We start from the raw sequence: 18709 nt of genomic DNA on the forward strand, positions 1-18709 counted from the left end.
TGAGGGAGGGCGGGGCGTCCCAGGGTATCTCATCAGCTGTGCTCAGTTTTCTGATTGGTGACGGTGATCAATCTTTAGGCACCAGAAGGTCTGGGGGCTACGTGTTCATGATCATCTAGTAGTTAATTTTTGCCATTTGGTGGTGGTTTTTAGCATCTGAAAAACTCAGGAAATACCCCTGAGGTACTATTCAGAGAGGAGCAACAGCCGAGGTTATGGGGGAGGGGTCTGTCCCGGGAAGGCCCCTTAGGATCCTGCTTGGTTACACTCCTTTCCTGCTATTTGCTTTTTTATTTTCACCATTGTAGTTAGTAACTCACTTTGCTTATATGGAAATCTTTTTTCCAATGCCCTTTTCGTCACAGTGGATTCAGTTTTGTAAACCAGGGCATCACAAATTTTAACATGAATGGAATCACTGGGGAATTTTGTCAAAATACAGATTCTGATTCAGTAGGTCTGGGATGGGGCCTGAAATTCTGCATTTACAACAAGCTCTGGATGATGCTAATGCTCTGGTGCCACCATACATTTGGAGGAGAAGATTGTAGCCTGACATTCATGGATGCACAGGGCTGGCTGACGTTTCTGGTGCTGCAGAGAGTTCTGTGAGCTGTTAACAGAGGGGAGGGGGACCTGGAGTCTGGGCGTAGCCCTCTACAGGCTTTCCAGGTGAGCTGGCACCAAAGCCCAGCTCTTGTTACTGCTCTGTGTTGCTCTTTTTCCAATGGAAAAGAAAAAGAAGAAGAAAGAGCATTGCTCACCACCCCGTTGTACAAGGGTTAAGTCTCAGCCCACTGCAGTCGCCACCGACAGTGCACCCTGAGAGGAGCTCAGGATGAGAAGCAGGATGGGGCCCTCCGAGCTGTGGATAAACAGGCCCCTAGACAGTGATCCCTAATCCAGGAAATTTCAGTGACCCCAGATTCTTGCATGTTGCATCCATACATAGAAAAGCACCAAAAAAAAAAAAAAATTAACCTGAGATATCTGTTCTTTGTGATACCAAGATGTGTGCTTGATTGCATGTATTTTCCAGCCAAAAAATTCATATAGAAACTAGCTTCTCCTTTCCCTCTTCTGAGCAGTTTCTCAGTGCCAACCGAGTGGCTGTCGCCCAGGCTCCCGTCCTCAGCAAGACCATGAATAAAACTTAAACTCACCTCTCTTATGTTGTGTGTTTCCTTTTAAGTCAGCAGAACACAATAACAAAACAGAACTTTCCTGGCCCAGCATACATGGAGCACGCTTTCTGTGTTCATTAGACTGCAGTGTGATAAGGGGGTCTGTTCCAGCCAACCAGTGACTGGGGGTGGCACCAGAATTCTTTTCCTGCAAACTTACTTGCTTGAGGTTACTGGGTGAAGTAGACGACACCAGCAGGGGCAGACCCACAGTGTCGCGTTGTCCCATCTCAGTTCCTTCTGCTGCCTGTGATTCATCACTGTGCAACTGTCCCTCACACGGGAGAAGTGCTGAGCCACATGTCTGACAATATTGCCCTTTGTCTGAGGCCAAAACTTCAGGGATATAAAGTGAGAAACTAACAAGGAATTTGGAGACAGGCTTCAATATCAAGGTCATGTCTGACACCAAATAACTGAGAATTTATTCTACAAAATGCCAAGGCAATTATAGGCGTATTACATTAATTTTCTCCTCCAGCCACCACTGTCTCTAAATCTTCGTAAAATATCTCCTGGGTAGAAAGAAATAGCAGGAACAGGACACATTTATCTCATAGGTTTAGGCTCCACATTTACTCTTTTTTTAAAAAGTTGAGTTTAATTTACCATTTAGTTCTGACAGAACGTTTTCAAGGCTCCAGGCCAGGAAACTACCACTTCCAAGGGAATAAAACCCTGCATATAGTTCTAAGGAATGTTTTAATGCCCCAAAGTTGTAATCACATAAGAGGGCCTCGTTGTATCATTTTACTTTGAAGCAGATCTTTGATGCATCAAATACTCAGTGTTTTGCAAAGAAAATGGAAGCTCTCTGTCTCTACAGATCTCCCTGATAAGCATGTGGATTATGCTGGGTCTTGACTAATCATACAAGTTTTTTCTTGTTTGCTGAAAATTCTTGTTCCCTATTAGGCATATCCGTTCTGGAAGACTAATCTCCACACCTCATGCCAGTCTTCCCTGCCCCTCCTCATTCACCTGGCCAGCTAGTCTGTACTGATTGCCCTCTTCACTGGATGCAGGTAGCCGGTCAGGTAGCCATTGGGATGGATGGGGAAGTGTTCTGTGTGGATCTCAGCCTAAGGATAGTGGTGCTGTCCGCTACAAATGCCTCTGGGCACTCACCTGGCCCACAGGGAGCCCCCGCAGACGGTTCCCTTTCTAGAACCAACAATATAGTTGGACTGGCCCTTGTGGTTTTGACTATGGTTGCAAAACGCCCTCAGCAATAACCACCAGGAAACTTTGAAAGGACAGGTTTATCACTCACAGATCCTGGAAGGCACCTAGCATGTCTGCGGCCACACAGTAAGGCTGCCGGTGTGGGGAGGGAGGGAGTGGGTGGAGAGAGAGAGAGAGAACCTGGAGTTCTGCTTTTATTGAAGTCAAGGGTGAGGGGACCTAGCGTTTCACAGATTCACTCTTTATTGGTGAATTTAAAACGTAACAGAAGGAATTAAAACGACGAAAGGGAAAAACAAGCAGTCAAAGGATGAGTTATCGGAGTCAGCCAGAGAAGCCTGAGATGAAACAAACACGGGTGGATGGTCAGGCCTTTTCTCTAGCAGAGTAGCTGGCGCGGTGTGTTTATTGGAGTTAGCAGTCTTTGAAGTGAGTCCTCGGCAATCAAAAGCTTAATGCCAGGCACTTGTATTACAATAAAAAAGAACAACGACTGCCAGGGCTCACACCACAGGGTGGAATATCTGGGGGCTGACAGACTCAGAAATGCCAGCCCAAAGACTCACTTTTGCCATAAAAGTTTTCCCCAGGACGTGAGCACCAGGACAAATTGTGAACAGGTGCACATTGGACTCCTAGATGTCCAGATCACCTTTCCAGTCTTTGTGCACTCACTGGCCTGCTTTAGAGCTTCTGTGTTTTAATTCTCTCTCCCTCTCTTTTTAAAACCATCTCTGCTCGTTGGCTTGCATTCCTTTACAAGACACGTTGTGCCCTGTGCATTTATTTTTCATTCTAGCATCTAAACAGAGCCTGGCTCTAGAGACAGTGGACACAGAGAGGACCTTGATCAAAGAGGCTTACTAGGTTTCTTTCTGTCTGTCACACCTAGTTCATAAGTTATTTATGGTGATAGCACCTTGCTGAAACAGGACTATCTTAAATTATATATCTTGAATACCTTTTAGGCTGTTAGGGAGAAGTTCAAATGTTCTTCCTGAGTTCTTTGAGCTTTGCTTGTTTTCAGTTCGAAATAATCTATGTGCCGTACCGGCACACCTTGGGACAGCCTGCCCTGAATTCCATCGGATTCAAACTCTTAACTTGTTAGTTCTATATTTTTGTTGAATAGAAATCAACTGTTCTCTCTGAGGAACTCTAGTTCCGTTACTAAGGAATGGTTACTTCTAGTTTGCTATCTGGAACCTCAAGGAATTTGAAATGTTTAGTGTCCCTCTGAAAATAAAGTACTTTTCTTCCCTTCTCATTTCGGATAGAAGAGTCCATTGTGTTTTGCTGAAATGAAGTCTAGTCTACGTGCTTGTCTCATTATTTGGACGTTAGATTTCTGTGTGCTGTATTCACACAGATCAGCCTTTTGAAGCCTAGAAGAGCAGATGGTGCCTGAGTCAACTGTCCAGACAAGACGAGGAACCAGAGCCAGGAAGACAGGTCTTAGGCAGGAGGGTGGGGGAGAACTCGCATCACTCTCAGGCCTTGCTTTTCCTGGCTTTGAATAGTTTAGACCAGAGATGTTCCACTGATGGATTGGTGTCTGTTCCAAGCTATGTTGCAAATCATTTGTCTTTTAGGTCCGCCCCCCCCCCCCCCCATCATCTGCAAGATTACCTTAAAAATTTTCATGCTATTGGTGAGAATTATTTTAAGCAAAAAAGGGATTATTTTGGTACAGGAATAGGACTAGGCTACACAGTATTTAAGCCATGGGTCGTCAAGCCATGCTGATTTTACCTAGAATCTTAAAATAATCAGATAAAAGACTGTGGCAAATTTAATTCAAGATTTAGATTTTTCTTGTGAAGGATAGGGACCAGGGCTTTGGAAACTGAGAAGGTGTCTGAGTTTGGAAAAAACCATCAGTCCTTTGGTTGCTTTACTCTGGTTTGGGGTCTTGCCTTAGACAGGGGTCATCTTTGGTAGGTTTGAGGTGGATGCTTCCAGTTTCACTAGCTGTCTCAGTGGGGGATGAGGGTCTGTGCGTTGGCTTGTGTAGCTCTGAAACTAGGACCAGTGAGGAAAAGCTGGCAGGTGGCACGGAGGAGGACTTGTATCCCGCAGTTCTCAGTAGTGGCACCTCATCTTCAGGGGGCGAGGAAGCCCCTGGAAGCTGGCTGAGTGCAGGTCAGGGCACTGTACTGGGACTATGACTTACAGTAAGAGATACTTTTCATCCCTGACATAACATGAAACGATAATCAGCCGTTACGACCTGTGAGGCACTCTAGTTTCTATTTCGTTAAAAACAACAACAATAACAAGAACACTGCTGGTTTAGGACCCACTGGTGGGTGGTCAGCAGCGATTTGAAAAATTAGATTGGACTAGAGCCTGCTGACTCCAGGGTCAGCATTGCCTGGGAGCTTGTTAGAAATGTGGGCTCTCGGCTGCTCCCCACACCTACTGCATCAGAATCTGCATCGAAGGCAATTTTACAATGAAAGAGGAATCGAAGGGAGCCCCTGTGACTCAATCGCATTTGTACTGTCGCATGTGGGAGTGAAGGGCATGGAGACAGCAGGCACTTCTCACCGGTAGCTGATGTCCTAGGGAAGCAGGGCTGAGTCAGGCCTGGGTTCCGTGTCTCTCTACTGCTGCAACAGAGCGAGGGCTCTGACCTCAGGTCCAGCTGTCTGAGGGACCCCTGGGCGGTGGGGGGAGATGGGCCGCTATCATACGGCAGCTGGCCAGGACCAGGGCACTAAGCCCATCTCATAAGTCAGATTATCTGTTATTTCCCTCTTGTTATACCCTGTCTTTACCAAGTTTGCCCGAGTATTGTAGCTTTGTCCCAACTGTCCTCCCTAAGGGCAGTTAGGGACAAGGTCTGGACTTGACGCTGGCTGCAACGTTGGAAGGCGGAGGGGATCAATTTCATCACAGCAGTAGCGCCTTCTGAGACGTCCCTGACGGAAAGGTGTCAGAGAGGACAACTGGGGTTATGAGACCCAGCAGTCCAGACCCATAGAAGACATTGTCCCCTGACAACTTCAGAGACTCTAGGTCTGGTTTGTGCTGAGAAAGCTGGTGGCCCCTCTACAAATGTTCCTTGGCTTTGTGCCCCACTGAGGCTTTTAAATTCTGTCACTGGATCTTTAGTCTCAGAGTATCTACAAAGTCCATGGATTCATAGCTAGGCCCTCTTAGGTTCAAAGATGTGCAGTCCACTTCTAAATTTTTAGACTTCTAGAATGATCATTTGAAAAAAAAATAGTTTCAAAGGAATGAAATAGGACACAAAGAAAAGTCAAAAGCTCTTCCAGCTCCCTCCTCCCCCCGAATAAACACACCCATGATTGAGTGAATCTGGCTTGTGTGTAGTGTTACCATGAATATTAAACCTGGTGAGACTGCGTAAACGTTAGAAACTGAGTAATTGTCAGAATGTGAGGCTGCCTCGGGTGTGCAGCCTCCGGCAGTGCCTCCTTGCGGTGACTCTCATCAGCTGGGCTCACTGCCGCCTAGCACCAGTGACAGCGACAGGGCACCTGGTGGGGACTCCCTGTGGGCTCATGGTGATGGTCTGGTTGGCATGACCAAGTCTGGCTTCCCCAGTGGCTGATCCAGTTACATGATAGTTTATCATGAAGCAAAACTTACTTCAAAGTGATCACTTTGATGGTGAAATTTCACCCCTTCCGCGGGAGGAATTTGTTCTGGTCCCGCAGCTGTCGGACCTGTGCTGTCTGAATGTCTATATGACAGGTATATATTTCACCTGGAGGGATTAATTATCTGGCAGATTCAGCTTTCAAAACTGACATTTTTGGGATGCTCAGCTCTTTGGAGCTGGTGTGTTTTTTGGCCCCACTATATATGGAAAATGATACTTCCTTTTCAATTTATATCTTTCTTTGCATCATCAGTATCAGATAAGAGAAATTATTTTTCTCTATTCTTAGTATCTTCTGGAATCTCACAATTTTGAAACTGGAGAATTGATTTTTTTTTCACATAGATATGAGGGTCTTTTAAAAACGATCATTAAATACATTGTTCACTCTTGGCAAAATCCTGTTGAAAAGCAGGCAAGATGGTAATGAAATATTTAAAAATATTCAAAAGCACCACTTCCAGCTCCTCTCAGCAGTGCCAATACTTCTCAGAGCAAATCTACTCTGACTACACTTTAGCCCTGAAATCAGACAAATTTGATAAAAATAGAAATGAATGATTCTATTCTTTGTGAAATAAGACAAATTATGCTTTGGGAGAAAATAATTTGCTATAAAGTATAAAATGTTTTAATATTTATATCTTATAATAAAACCATGACATGTTTATAAACACTCTATCAAGCATTTTTACAACGGGGCCACCACTGACAACTGGAAACGCAATAAAAGATGCAAAGACACACTGAGTATGAAATATACATCTTGATTTTATAACCGTGTGTGCTTTATTTTTTACACAAATGGAATGGAAGTGTGGAATATTTACACTTAACAGGAGTGTAAGCTGTGCAGTATCTCTGTAAACTCCAGCCCAGGCAAGGAGTATGCCCCCCTCCCTCCCATCCTGCACAACAGCTCGAGGGAGAAGCATCCTGTCAGAGAGAAGCACAAAACTGTCATATTGAACAGATCTCACGCGTACAGCCTGGTGCACTCAGAAGGTAAGACACGGTTAGGAAACACAGGTTCAAAAAGGAGAGAAGTTTGCCGTCTCATTGGGAGTCAACCTTGCCATTTGGTTGTCTGTCCTCATGAGTTGTTAGGGAGATTCTGTATTCTACCTTTCAGATGGTCTTTGTCTAAATCCTTCACCTGTCTCAGCTTGTCCTCAGCTGCTACAAGAAACTGCACAGCTGTACAAGAAATGATTTCCGAAGCACAGTTTTCAGTGAGGAAGGATATTTACAGACTAAAGTGTGTGTGTGGGTTTCCATCCACATTCATTTGTACCCAATGTAGTATGTGTATACACGATACATATACCACATAGACCATACAGACACAGAAGTAAAATGGGTATCCACAGAGTTCTGTAGGGAGTCCTCTTTCAAATCAGTTGTCATGGGAGGTACTCCACATGCTCTAAGGGAAATATCCCCTTTTGTCCCCTTAGGAGTGACAAGTTACTATCATAAACTTAGGAACTAGCCTGAGTCTTTGACTTTAATATTTTTGTAGGAATTTAGGCAGGACCAAGACAGGAAAAAAGAGATGTAATTTCAACAGCAAGTCTATTCAATCTCACCAGAGCAATCACCAGCTGAAAAGCAGAGGGAGCTCACATGAAAGTAGGAAAAAGAAAGCTTATGAATGGGAAAAAAAAACTCTCTCTCCAAACCAAGGTGATGGCATGGCTTCCAGGAGAAGGAAGAGGTTTGCTGTCAGAATAATTGTCGGGGCCAGAGTCTGCCTTTAGTGAAAAGAAGTGTCCTCAGAGCCGTGGGATGGTGCCAGGCGTGGGCTCACTTTGGACCAGGCTTCAGGCAGAGAGGCACCCAGGTGCCGGCAGCGCCCAGAGCACATGCATCGTCACTGCCAGGGCAGCGGTGCAGGCTGGCTCAGTGAGGTGCGCTGGAGCTGGATCCAGGGCAGGACCTCATTCATGCTCAGCTTGGCTTTCTGGGCTGCCTAGATAAAACGGTGACCCAAAGAATTTGTGTCATGAGTCCAGTGTACGGACTTGCTGTCTGAATCAGCCGTGAGCCCTTATAGGACAGGAAAATTAAGGAGTTGGTGACGGGAGAGGATATGATCAGAGACGTGAGAAGAGAAAGGACAGGAAAGGTGGAGAAAGGAACAGGAAGAGACTAGACTAAAGGAGAGACAGACAGAGAGATGGGGGAGTGCAGGGGAAGGAGTGAAAAGGGAATGTAGGAGAAAACCAGAGAGGACAGGAAGGAAGGAGAAAGGAGAGGTACACAAAAAGAGAAATGGAATGAGCTGGAACTAGGAGGGGAAGAACAGAGGAAGAGAATGAGGGAAGAAACCAGAGGCAAGAGCCATAGGGGCGTAGAGCTTTTCCCTGGCTCGCAGTCCTGAAGGGCTGGCGTGGGATCTAAGACAGCTCACAGGCACCTGAGTGCAGCTTCATAAAGATGGGCTCACTAAACAGAGCCAACCCGAGAGCGCAGGGCTGGGAGAAGAGGCCTGCAAAGAAATGGCCAACAAATCCTGGGTGAGGAGAGCAAAAAAAGAAAAAAACCAAATGCCCCTGCAATTAGCTGACAAACGGGATTTTGATTTTGGTAAAGCTGAGACCCCTGTGGTGCTACACATTGTACCAGAGCATGAAAAATAGCACCAGTGACACGATCTGGCACTTTTCTGAAAGGGCCCAGCGTTGTGACGGTGACATTGCGCCCCCAGCAAGCCTTCAGATTGGAGAGAGCTCTCGACAAAGTTTGCAGTGTTAGCACCAGTCTGGCCCCAGGCTCCAAGTGCATTTGCACCAGTTGTAATCGGGGTCACTTTCCCGCTATTTCCATTCAAGTTGTCAGATTTGCTGCAAGATACACCAGTTGTTGGAGCCATAGAGACCTCAGCATTGGGAAGCGCAAGACAACACAACAAATGGAGGTGTTAATTCTATAGGAAAAGACCCTCTCACCAATTGGCTTGGTGATTCTTCAAGCAAATATATATGTATATATATATTTATATAAATCTACATAAAAAAATCAGTGCAAATGCCAATTCTAATCCGAAAGCATCTACACTAGGAAAATAAATAATTATATTACTACAAAACCAAGGGTTGGTGGTTCAATTTGATTGTACTCAGCCACAGCAATACTTAATATTAAATGGAAAGCACATCACACGACCCGCGGAAACATCTATTCATTAATGACAGTCCTTTAAATAAATAGTTGCATGCTCAGTTGAGAAACCAAGGAAGTTATCATGGTGGCCTAAAAATAGAGCTGGGATCAGGAATGGCATTCTAGTGGCAGAAAACTTCTGGGAGCGAGATTGATGAAAGTAGGCCTTGACCTGAAACTGGCGAATTACAGACATGGACACATCGTTAACATCTTGAGCGCTCTGAGAAGTTTTGGGGAAAATTTAACTTTGATCAGCGAGAAAACGCATCGCTAGCCCTTCCATTGGCAGAGGCAGCCTCAAGACTATAGGTAGATGCAGGGTTTTGCATTTTTTTGTGTTTGTTTTGGTGACTGCAGCCAGGCAGATGGTGGTATTCTAGTGTAAGATGAGTAACGCTTGTTTCTGGAAAGAGACCCTCGTTCTGAGCTCTGATGTTCTCACTGCGAAGAAGCCCCATCACTGCTGATGGCTCTGTCTCTTGCTCTCCCATCCCAGCCTGCATGCTGGTTTGCTGCACAGTGTGGCAGAATCCCTGCCAGGTCTGGATGTACCCCAGAAATAAGGCGACGGGGCTTAGTCTGGGCATGCATAGAACCCAGAGTTGAGTAGTTATTGAGATCACTGAAGAGCCTCTCCCTCAATACCTTGGGCACAAGCAGTGCTGATGTCACCATCAACTCTAAAGTGGGATATAGGCTTCAGGAGGTTTCTTTTTTTAAAATCACCATTATTATAATTGCCAAAAAATAAACTTGGTCCAGGTGCAGCCCCCAAGAAAGGCAGTTCAATTGGTTAAGCTCAAAGTCATTAATGGTCTTTCCTTATGGTTCTGTCTCTTTGTCCTGTACACAGAAACAAAAGTCTGCACCCCTCACCCCGCAGCCCGATACTTCTCTCTCTCTTCCTCAAAGAAATTGTGCATCTTGGGACAGATCTCTCCATGGCTCTATACCATCTCTGGCTATTACAAAACCCTCAGTTACTTGTGAAACAGACAAGAAAAAAGTCCTAATTATTCATGATTGGCCAAAATACTAAATGATCCTTTAAGAATTCTATCTAAATCACTAGGAACAACGTTATTCAGCTATTTGCATGGCAGGCTCAGTTGTTTAACAAGAGAAAAGCAAAAACTTCCCTTTACTTCATTTGCATGAGTTTGTCTCTAAAAGCCATCAGCTTAAAAAAAATGCATAACCAAATGTCCTCCAAAAAAATCCATGAGGGCAACTCATTAAGGGATGTGTTCCATGAGAGTGTATCACTAATGTGGAAGGGAGATCATGGGAGTTGAGGAAGGAAGAAGTCTTTGTCAGGCTTCAAAAGGAAGTCAGATTCTCTTAATGGATCATTGGCAACAAAAGGGAGAGTGCAACTTTCTGTTCTTGAATTGGATCGTCTGCAGAGAGTGCATACATTTAGTCTTTCAGTGAATTAGTCTTTACAAAATATTTCACAAAACTTTTTTTAACCTATAGAAATTCGTCTCTATACATTTAATATATTTTTATTGTATAAATTATTCTCAGCTTTAGTGCCTTCTTTCAGTTTATAAATGGCAAAATAGACAATAAACAACCACACAGCTAAGCCCAGGTGGAATGCCCTCCTCTCAGTCAGGTCAGTCCTCCACACACTTGCGAATTTTATGAAATGCTCATCTTGGCAGATGCCAGTCAGAGAAACTACACACTTATCCTTCCCTGATATTATGCCGTCTGCAAAGGGACTCCTTTTTTTCCCCTTCATTCTTTCTTTTGCTTGTTAAGAAATCAAAGGATGTGCATAGTTATAAAATTCGAAGCGTACCAATTACAGATGTGGGAAATGGGAAGGTTGGTGAAGTTCAAGTGCTGGCAACTTTTCTTTAAAGCAAAAAACACAGAGAGCTCAGCAGCTAAATCAGCTCTGGACACCTGCTGGGTGAGGAGGCTGCCCATCTCCTGGGCACAAAGCCTGTTCGAGGTTCATCCCTACACCTGGCCCTCTGAGCAAACCAAAGCCTTCCCGTAGACTGCAATGTCTTTTCCGTCCCACCCTTTGGCCCCTCCGTTTCCTTCATGGCTTCACACAGTTTGTGTTGTACATTCATAAGAATTCACATTGACTGCAAAAACATAAATGCAACAAAAACATAAAAGCCTCCAAGTAGTATATTATATATATTTTGTTCTTCTAAATGCTCTTCTGTCGTTGGAGGTGCAGTAGCTAATTTATAACTTCTCCTTGGAGGGAATCCAGATGAAAGGCCCAGATTGCTCTTCAATGACAAGCTTGCATTGGTTATAGATATCTTCTAAGGTGTCACCTTGGACAATCGCTAGAACAGAAGCGAACACACCTGAGTTAGGAAGCATTCCCTGGCTGGTGAAGGACCACCAGCAAGCACACAGCAGAAGCTCAAACAGTGACAGACAAACTCATCTGGAAGCTTACTATTACTTTTCATTAGGAAAAAAAAAGCAGAAATTCTCTTAAGCAAGGTCACATCAATGATTAAAAACATGCTTTCATCGCATGACCTAGAACGGTAATAAATGCACCATAGTCTTTCTACTTTCTACAAGTCTTTCTGTAGTTCTGGATAACAAATCATTCATTTATTTAAATTTTGTGGGTGTCAACTCTGGGCCAGGCACTGAGCTAGGCAATGATCAATTTTCAGATTGAGAGCTCTCTGGAGCTTTCCATAAGGAAGGTTGGACTTACATTCTCTGTACTGAATTTATTTTGTCAGGGGTAGAAATTCAAATTTTTTTTCAAAGTTCCCTTTGAATATATAGATATATTTTTAACTGAAGTATAGTCAGTTACAATGTGTCAATTTCTGGTGTACAGCATAATGTCCCAGTCATACATACATATACTTATATTCATTTTCATATTTTTTCTTTTTTTTAACATTTTTTATTTATTTATAATCATTTTACAATGTTGTGTCAAATTCCAGTGTTCAGCACAATTTTTCAGTCATTCATGGACATATAGACACTCACTGTCACATTTTTTTCTCTGTGTCATATTCTTTTTCATTAAGAAATTCAAATATTTTAAACACAGAAAAAGTAATAAAGATTTTAGAAGAAACTTTAGTTAACCTCCTCAACCCCCAAAACCTTCAATAGGAAACCCCATTCACTCTCCAAATTATCTGGTAAATTGAGATTTTACCATACAGGGCTGTGAATAGTGAGAATACTTTATGGCAACTACTTGTAAAAAACATAAATGGGAGGAAACAAAAAAAAACTGTGTATTACTTAAAACACCAAATTACTTAAGGGTAGATTTAAGTATACGTTATTATCTCCCTTGAACAAAAGCTATCTTGTAGCTAGATCTCCCAAACACCTCAGTGCTGTCGTATGACAGTAGGACTTAGAAACAATCCTCAGAATGTATGGTTTCTATATTTTATTCCTGAATCTAAAGCACTGGTCAAGATGTGCATTGTTTTGACTTAATGTTCCATCCTAGACGTTCTTTTAGGATGAAACATAACTCTTATCTTTGTTATTGATAGAAATTTTACTTAAGATTTCCTCGATTCAACATATGTGCAAACTGCTAAGCCACTGGCATTTTCATATTCTGAATGAGATAAAAAAAAAAAAAAAAAAAAAAAGAAAACACCCAGCTTCATATAAGGTAACTCAGGAGAAAAGTTTTTGTTCTTAAACCCCCTGTTGCCAGGCAAATTCCACAAAGCTGGATTACTCTTTGGATTTGATCAGTGTTTCACAAAAGCATGGAAGAATAGAGAACCCATGATACCCAGGGCAAAATATCCCCCCAAATCATGTTTCCAAGGAAATATTTAAAAAGAAAAAAAAAAGTTTTGCATTGAGACTTGACATGAAATGAACTGAAACACAGGAAGTGGTTCAAGCACCTCCTTCAAGGGCTGCTAAATAGGGAACAGACTCACAGGTGCCTGAAGCAGAGAATGGAGGCCCTGGGATTGCTTCTCAAGAGTAACTGCAGGGGACGATGCACATTTTGAGCCCTCAAGGTTTCTTTTTAAAGTTTTCTGATGATATCAGGGAGAGAGTTTAATGAGGTATCAATGTTTAAAATCCCCTTAATAGCAGGAGGTAGCTCAGGGGCTTCTGTCATTCATGCTTTTGGGTAGGACCAGTGGGAACCTGGAAACAAATTCAAAAGAAAGAACCCAGAGTTTTGGATCAAAGTGGAAAAACAGATGGAAGTAAGGGATTTTCAGCAGGAAGGTTTTAGGGCCCAGGTGCACCAGGCCCAGAGCCCTCTCTGTGCCAAGTCAGACAATTTATCTCCTTTCTGACAGTACAAATATAAATGAACTTACCCGTAAAATATTCTCCAAATTCTTGTTCTAGCTTAATTGCACGATCATAGGTTTTCTTGGCTTGTTCCTCCGTTAGACGCTTATTCATCTCCCTGGGAAAATGAGGGTTTGGTATTAGAACACGCGGGGAACATACCAAGTCTTGAAAAATTACAATGCATGGCAGAAGGAGTCCTGCAGGAACCCTAGTGTAAGTCTGAGCAGCAGCTTCCTCGTCCTCATCGGGACGCCTCTGTGCTGGAATGACTTCAGCCACAAGGACTCCTTCCCAGAGGGCTCACCCTCTCGGAGGGCAGTCTCTTGGTCCCACACTAGACTGAAGCGGAATCTGTCTCTTTCTGATTTCCAGTCACTGATCCTTGTTCTGTCCTCCGCAGCCCTGCAGAGTAGGACTAAACTTCCTCCATGACAGGCCCTTGGGTCTTGAAGTCAAGAGCTGATGGGTCCCTTCCACTCTTCCAGAAAAAAACTGTCCTGCATCCTTCACCTATTCTCTCACTGGATATAATTTCTAAATCCTAACTTTCCTGGCCACCCTTCCTTAGCCTTTGTTCTAGCTGATCTCGACCTCTCTTAAATTTGGGACACAGAATTGGACACAAACTTCCAAGGGTGGTTGGAGGGAGGAGAGGAGATGGAGAAAAGGGAAGATACATCACAGCATTTTGGAGCTCATTACACCTAAGAGGACAAGGCTTGACTGCTCTCGGGTCCCGATCTCACAGAAGGCTTTGATGCCTCAACTCTTCCGTCCTCCCCAAGGGCTGCTGATCATCTTTAATGTGAGCAGGAGACATGTGGCGTGGAGAAAAAGAGATCGCACTTCCAAAGAGTTACAGACAATATGACAGGTCCCTCTGGTGCATGTATCTTTCAGCCCGAAAAAGCATTCTGTAGCTCGCACTGCTCAACTCCTGCCCTCCCCTAGGTGGGGCATGTCTACAGCAACAAGAGCCCTGAACTTTCTCTGTTTTTATAATCAAAGGGAATTTCAAGGAGCTGCTGAAGATGACTTGAATTAAGGACACAGAGAGAATGGAATAATCAAAAGCACTGGGACCCAAATATTTTCAAAGAGACCCTAAGCAAGTCACATCAAATAGTGAGCCAGGAGAGAGAAGTGTGCCAAGAAGGAATCTCCTATGTCTATTTTTGTTCTGATAGGAGAATGGGCTGTAAAGGAATTATGCTTGGGACTCTCTATCCTTTCTGTTAGTCTGTCAATCGGTGTATCATTAACTGTACATAAGGGCTACTTAATCACTGTAAGATTATTTAAATCCAACCTAGTCTCAAGGACAAGTCAAGGTGGAGGGAAACGGGGAATACCTTAATCTGCTGATTCCCAGCCAGAGGCAATGTTATCCTCCTGTGTCCCCTGGGTGTTACTTGCCAACCAAACACACTGCACTTATTAAATAAGAATTCTTTTATCGTCTCACTTTTACTTAATCAAAGTCATTTTATTAATCAAAGACTGACAACCACTGCCTCTGATCATCATAAGAATACCAGCGTGACTGCACTGGGCTGATGACAGTTCAGCCAAGAGCAAAGACATTTTGGTTGGTCCGTCGGGATGCATCACAAGTGCAGGTAGACTTCTGAAGGCACTGACGCCTTTGCCTGGCACTTTAGGGAGCCAGAGACGTGGGTCTGGAGCATGCAGTCTTCAGTCAGTTCCTTTTTCAGAGCAGGTGACTGAGGCCTGAAGTAGGAAAGGGACTTGCCTAAGGTAAAAGAGTGAATTGGATGTAAGAACTCAAAGTTTTTGTTTTTTTAAAACTGATTTTTAGTGAAACAAATTTTCCCTTATACTGAGACTTTCTATCAGAAGAGCTCCTTATTTAGGAGAAAACAAAATGAAACTGGATCAGATATTCACATGATTCTGGACTTGATGTTGAGGGATGCAACACACAGAAGTGGGAACTGCCTGACGTCTTGTTGTTGAAATAACTTCATCTTGTCTGAGGGATGGCATCTATAATTCTCTTCTCAAACAGCTTGAGCCCTAGAAGCTCTGAGTGGCTGTCACTGGGCTAAACCAAGGAATACTTCTCCCAGAAGACAGTGTTCTGCTCCAGAGGTCACGAAACCATGTAGTTCTGGATCTTTTTTGACTTCCTTGGTCCATGCTGGTCTGTCTTCTCTGAATCCCCTTTGCATTTATTGTAGCAATGAGTGAATTCAGGTTTTTATCCTCTAAGACATGAACTTGTTTGTCTCCCTGCCCAACCTGAGTGTTCTTTGAGGGCGGAGATCATGGCTTGTTCATGAACATATGGCATGGAACTGACTCAACATTTGTTTGTTGAATGAATAAGTGAAAGAGCAAATGAGTGGAGAGATAGACAAATAAACATAATTATGATACAGCTGAAGACAGAAGTAAACAGGGGCCACCACAGGAGTGAGAAGGTAAGAGCAGATTGGGGCAGCGGTGTCCACAGACACAGGAAAGCTTCTCACTGCCATGGGGTGAGGGTGGGGAACAGAAGGCACATGGCAGCCCAGCACGAAATAAGTCTCCTTCACACACACCCTGGATTTTTCACTCTGAAGAGTCAGCTTTGTATGTGCTAATAAGCACTGTGGTTTGATGTGGATGGTGCACTTGAGAATAACGTGTGCGATGATGTATCCGCACCTAAATGTGACAGCTGCCAAGCTTTTGTTCAGCTGACCTAGCATTCACCCCTCCGTGGGGAATGGACAATTCATGCTAGCTTGGCTTCTGCAGTCAACCCCTCAGAAAAGAGTGAACTGGAAAGTAATCACGCGGCATTTCCTAAGAAGATCGCTTTGGTTTGAGTGTCGCCATCCCTGCACTCGAGGCCCACGAAGACAGCGGCAGCAAACCAAGCCAGACTCACCGTCTCACTGTGGGATCCCGCCTCCGGCGTGCTTAATTTCCCTTGGTGATAAGTGGCTGTGACAGGGCCCTCAGGCAAAACTAAATAAGTCATCTCATCGTTGTACAAGGAAGTAGATCTTCTCCTACTGAGCGCCAGATGGGAATGTCCCCTAACATCGCACTGAACCACACGCGCAGCTGCTGTTTCTCCTGCGGGCCTCCCTTCCCCGGGAAGCCGCTTACCGCGTTGCGTGTTTATGGTGTGAAAACTTATTTTTCCTTTTCTGAAATGGGCTTTTAAGATGCTGTTCCCAGGAGGTGAGGGACATTTTTCTATTCTTCTTATTAATGTGAGCATTACTAATAACATTTATGAGGCTCCTCACAGAGTGTAAGTTACTTTTATGTAATGAAATTCACTTTGCTCAATGCCCGACAGTAGCCTACATGAAGAGGAATTTAATACGTGCTATCAGGGACAATACTATTAAAAACTATTATTTTATCATCAACACATATTCTTCCATGTGCTGGCTACAGGCAAAGCTCTTTTTGATATAATTTAATACCTAAAATCAGGGCGGAAGGTACTAAGCGTGACCTTTGATTTTATTTCTTCATCCTGGTAAGAACCTTTGTCCATCTTTTATTTACGGGAGTATATTCTGCTTTTAAGATACGCCTCTGGCAGTTTCCCCAGAGATCGACTTTGTCTTTAACCTCATGCCCTTCCCCTGCAATCCCAGCTACTGCAGCGTCTTTCTCCCCGAGAAGGCGTCGACCAGTTGGTCGATATTCTCTACAAGGAACTGCTTTCACTTCTGGGATGAAGGGATTTCATTTTCTCTGGTCTTTCCAGAGACACCGTTTTCCAGCCCTTTGTAGTTCACTTCCAAACCCTGACAAAAGCTCCAATGTCTTAAAGCCCAAATGGAGGCATATTCGAGCAAAGCTCTCACAACGGACACATGTGTTCTCTCTCGTGTGGCGTCTTGGAAGAGGTACTGTTGAGATGTTTTGTAATGATAAAATAGTTTTGTTCCTTTTATAATAAAGTAACTTGAAATCCTTCATAGTAATCACACCTACCATTTAGTGACTGCTGACTATATGCCAAAGACCGCACGGAGAACTTTACATTCAAGACCTTGTTTACCCTTTACAGCAGCTCTGCGAGGTCTGCATTATCAACGTGCCTAGTTAGAGGTGAGGAACTAAATCTTACAGAGGTCAAACAAATTGCCTGCGTTCACCTGACTGAGCACCTGCGAGGGAAGCAACCACGCCCAGCCGGACCGATTCTCAGGTCCCTGCTCTCAGCCTGTTTTGCTCTACTTCCTTTCTGGCTACTGCAGCCTCACTGGAAATTGTCTATAAAACAATGCCACCAATTTCTATCAGACTGCCACAAAAAATGTTACTTTATATCCAGATCCTGAATGAGGATCTGTCCAATTTGTTTACTTATTTCTGAAGGAAGATATTTTTAAAAGTCCTCTCAAAAATAAAAAACAAAAAAATCCAAGTCATGCATCTTCCCCTTGTTCATAAATGTGCACAGGTCTGGAGCTATTGTTAAGGTTATAGAAGGGGCTGGAGCTATAGCTCAGTGGTAGAGTATATGCTTAGCATGCATGAGGTCCTGGGTTCAAGCCCCAGTATCTCCATTTAAATAAATAAATAAATATATAAGAAAGTAAAATAAAATTATTTGGGGAGAGGGTATAGTTCAGTGGTAGAGTGCCATGCTTAGCATGCACAGGGTCCTGGCTTCATTCCCAGTACCTCTGCTAAAATAAATAAATAAAATCTAATTATCTCCCTCCAGAAATTTTTTTTTCAAGAAAAAAAGAAAGCACGTGTTTAAAAAAGAATTGTAAAAAAAAAAAAAAAAGATTGTAGATACTTTACTGCTAGGCCACTAAGGAAATTCCCTATTAAGGATAGTGATCTAAATACATGAGGTTTTAATTAAGGAACATAAGAATTCTATGCTAGACCAACATGAAATGCCAAAGGAAACAGTCTATAATATTGTCTGCTCCCGCTAAGAAAACCCACAGATTTAAAAAGATTTACTGATGGAATTAATCTCAGAAGAGACAATTTAAAGATGATTGCTTCCTATCATTTGGAAAACAAAGCAAAACCGAACAGAAACAAACCAATCTACCTTCCAAACAAGACAAAATTAAAAAAATCACACACACACTCAAACAACTTGTGAGATGAAAATAAAAATCAAGAAACATTAGTGAAGACATTTCAAGAAATTCCTGACATGTCTCTAGTGGTTCAAAAGAACTTAAAATATCATTAAAAAAGGGAATACTTAAAAAAATATCATCCACGGCAGTTC

General features: G+C 43.3%; 1 protein-coding gene and 1 pseudogene across 26 annotated transcripts in view; both read right to left on the minus strand.

Moving 5' to 3' along the window:
- Positions 1-6751: 6751 nt before the first annotated feature.
- On the minus strand, positions 6752-8801 carry LOC106729862 (annotated as a pseudogene). The gene has a single exon (XR_001366282.2). The product of XR_001366282.2 is annotated as an uncharacterized LOC106729862 (transcript).
- Positions 6767-18709, minus strand: part of DLG2 (discs large MAGUK scaffold protein 2) — a 1704777-nt gene continuing 1692834 nt past the window's right edge. For 24 of the 25 annotated variants that reach the window (XM_032488772.1, XM_032488771.1, XM_032488766.1 and 21 more), the window contains 2 exons: positions 13494-13585; positions 6767-11489 (listed from right to left, as the gene is read on the minus strand). In XM_032488772.1, the coding sequence (XP_032344663.1) occupies positions 11383-11489; positions 13494-13585 (199 nt within the window). In that variant the 3' untranslated portion in view covers positions 6767-11382. The other variant, XM_032488770.1, reaches the window with a different exon arrangement.

Source organism: Camelus ferus, chromosome 10 (genome assembly GCF_009834535.1).
Source record: "Camelus ferus isolate YT-003-E chromosome 10, BCGSAC_Cfer_1.0, whole genome shotgun sequence".
In the NCBI taxonomy this organism is placed as follows: domain Eukaryota; kingdom Metazoa; phylum Chordata; class Mammalia; order Artiodactyla; family Camelidae; genus Camelus; species Camelus ferus.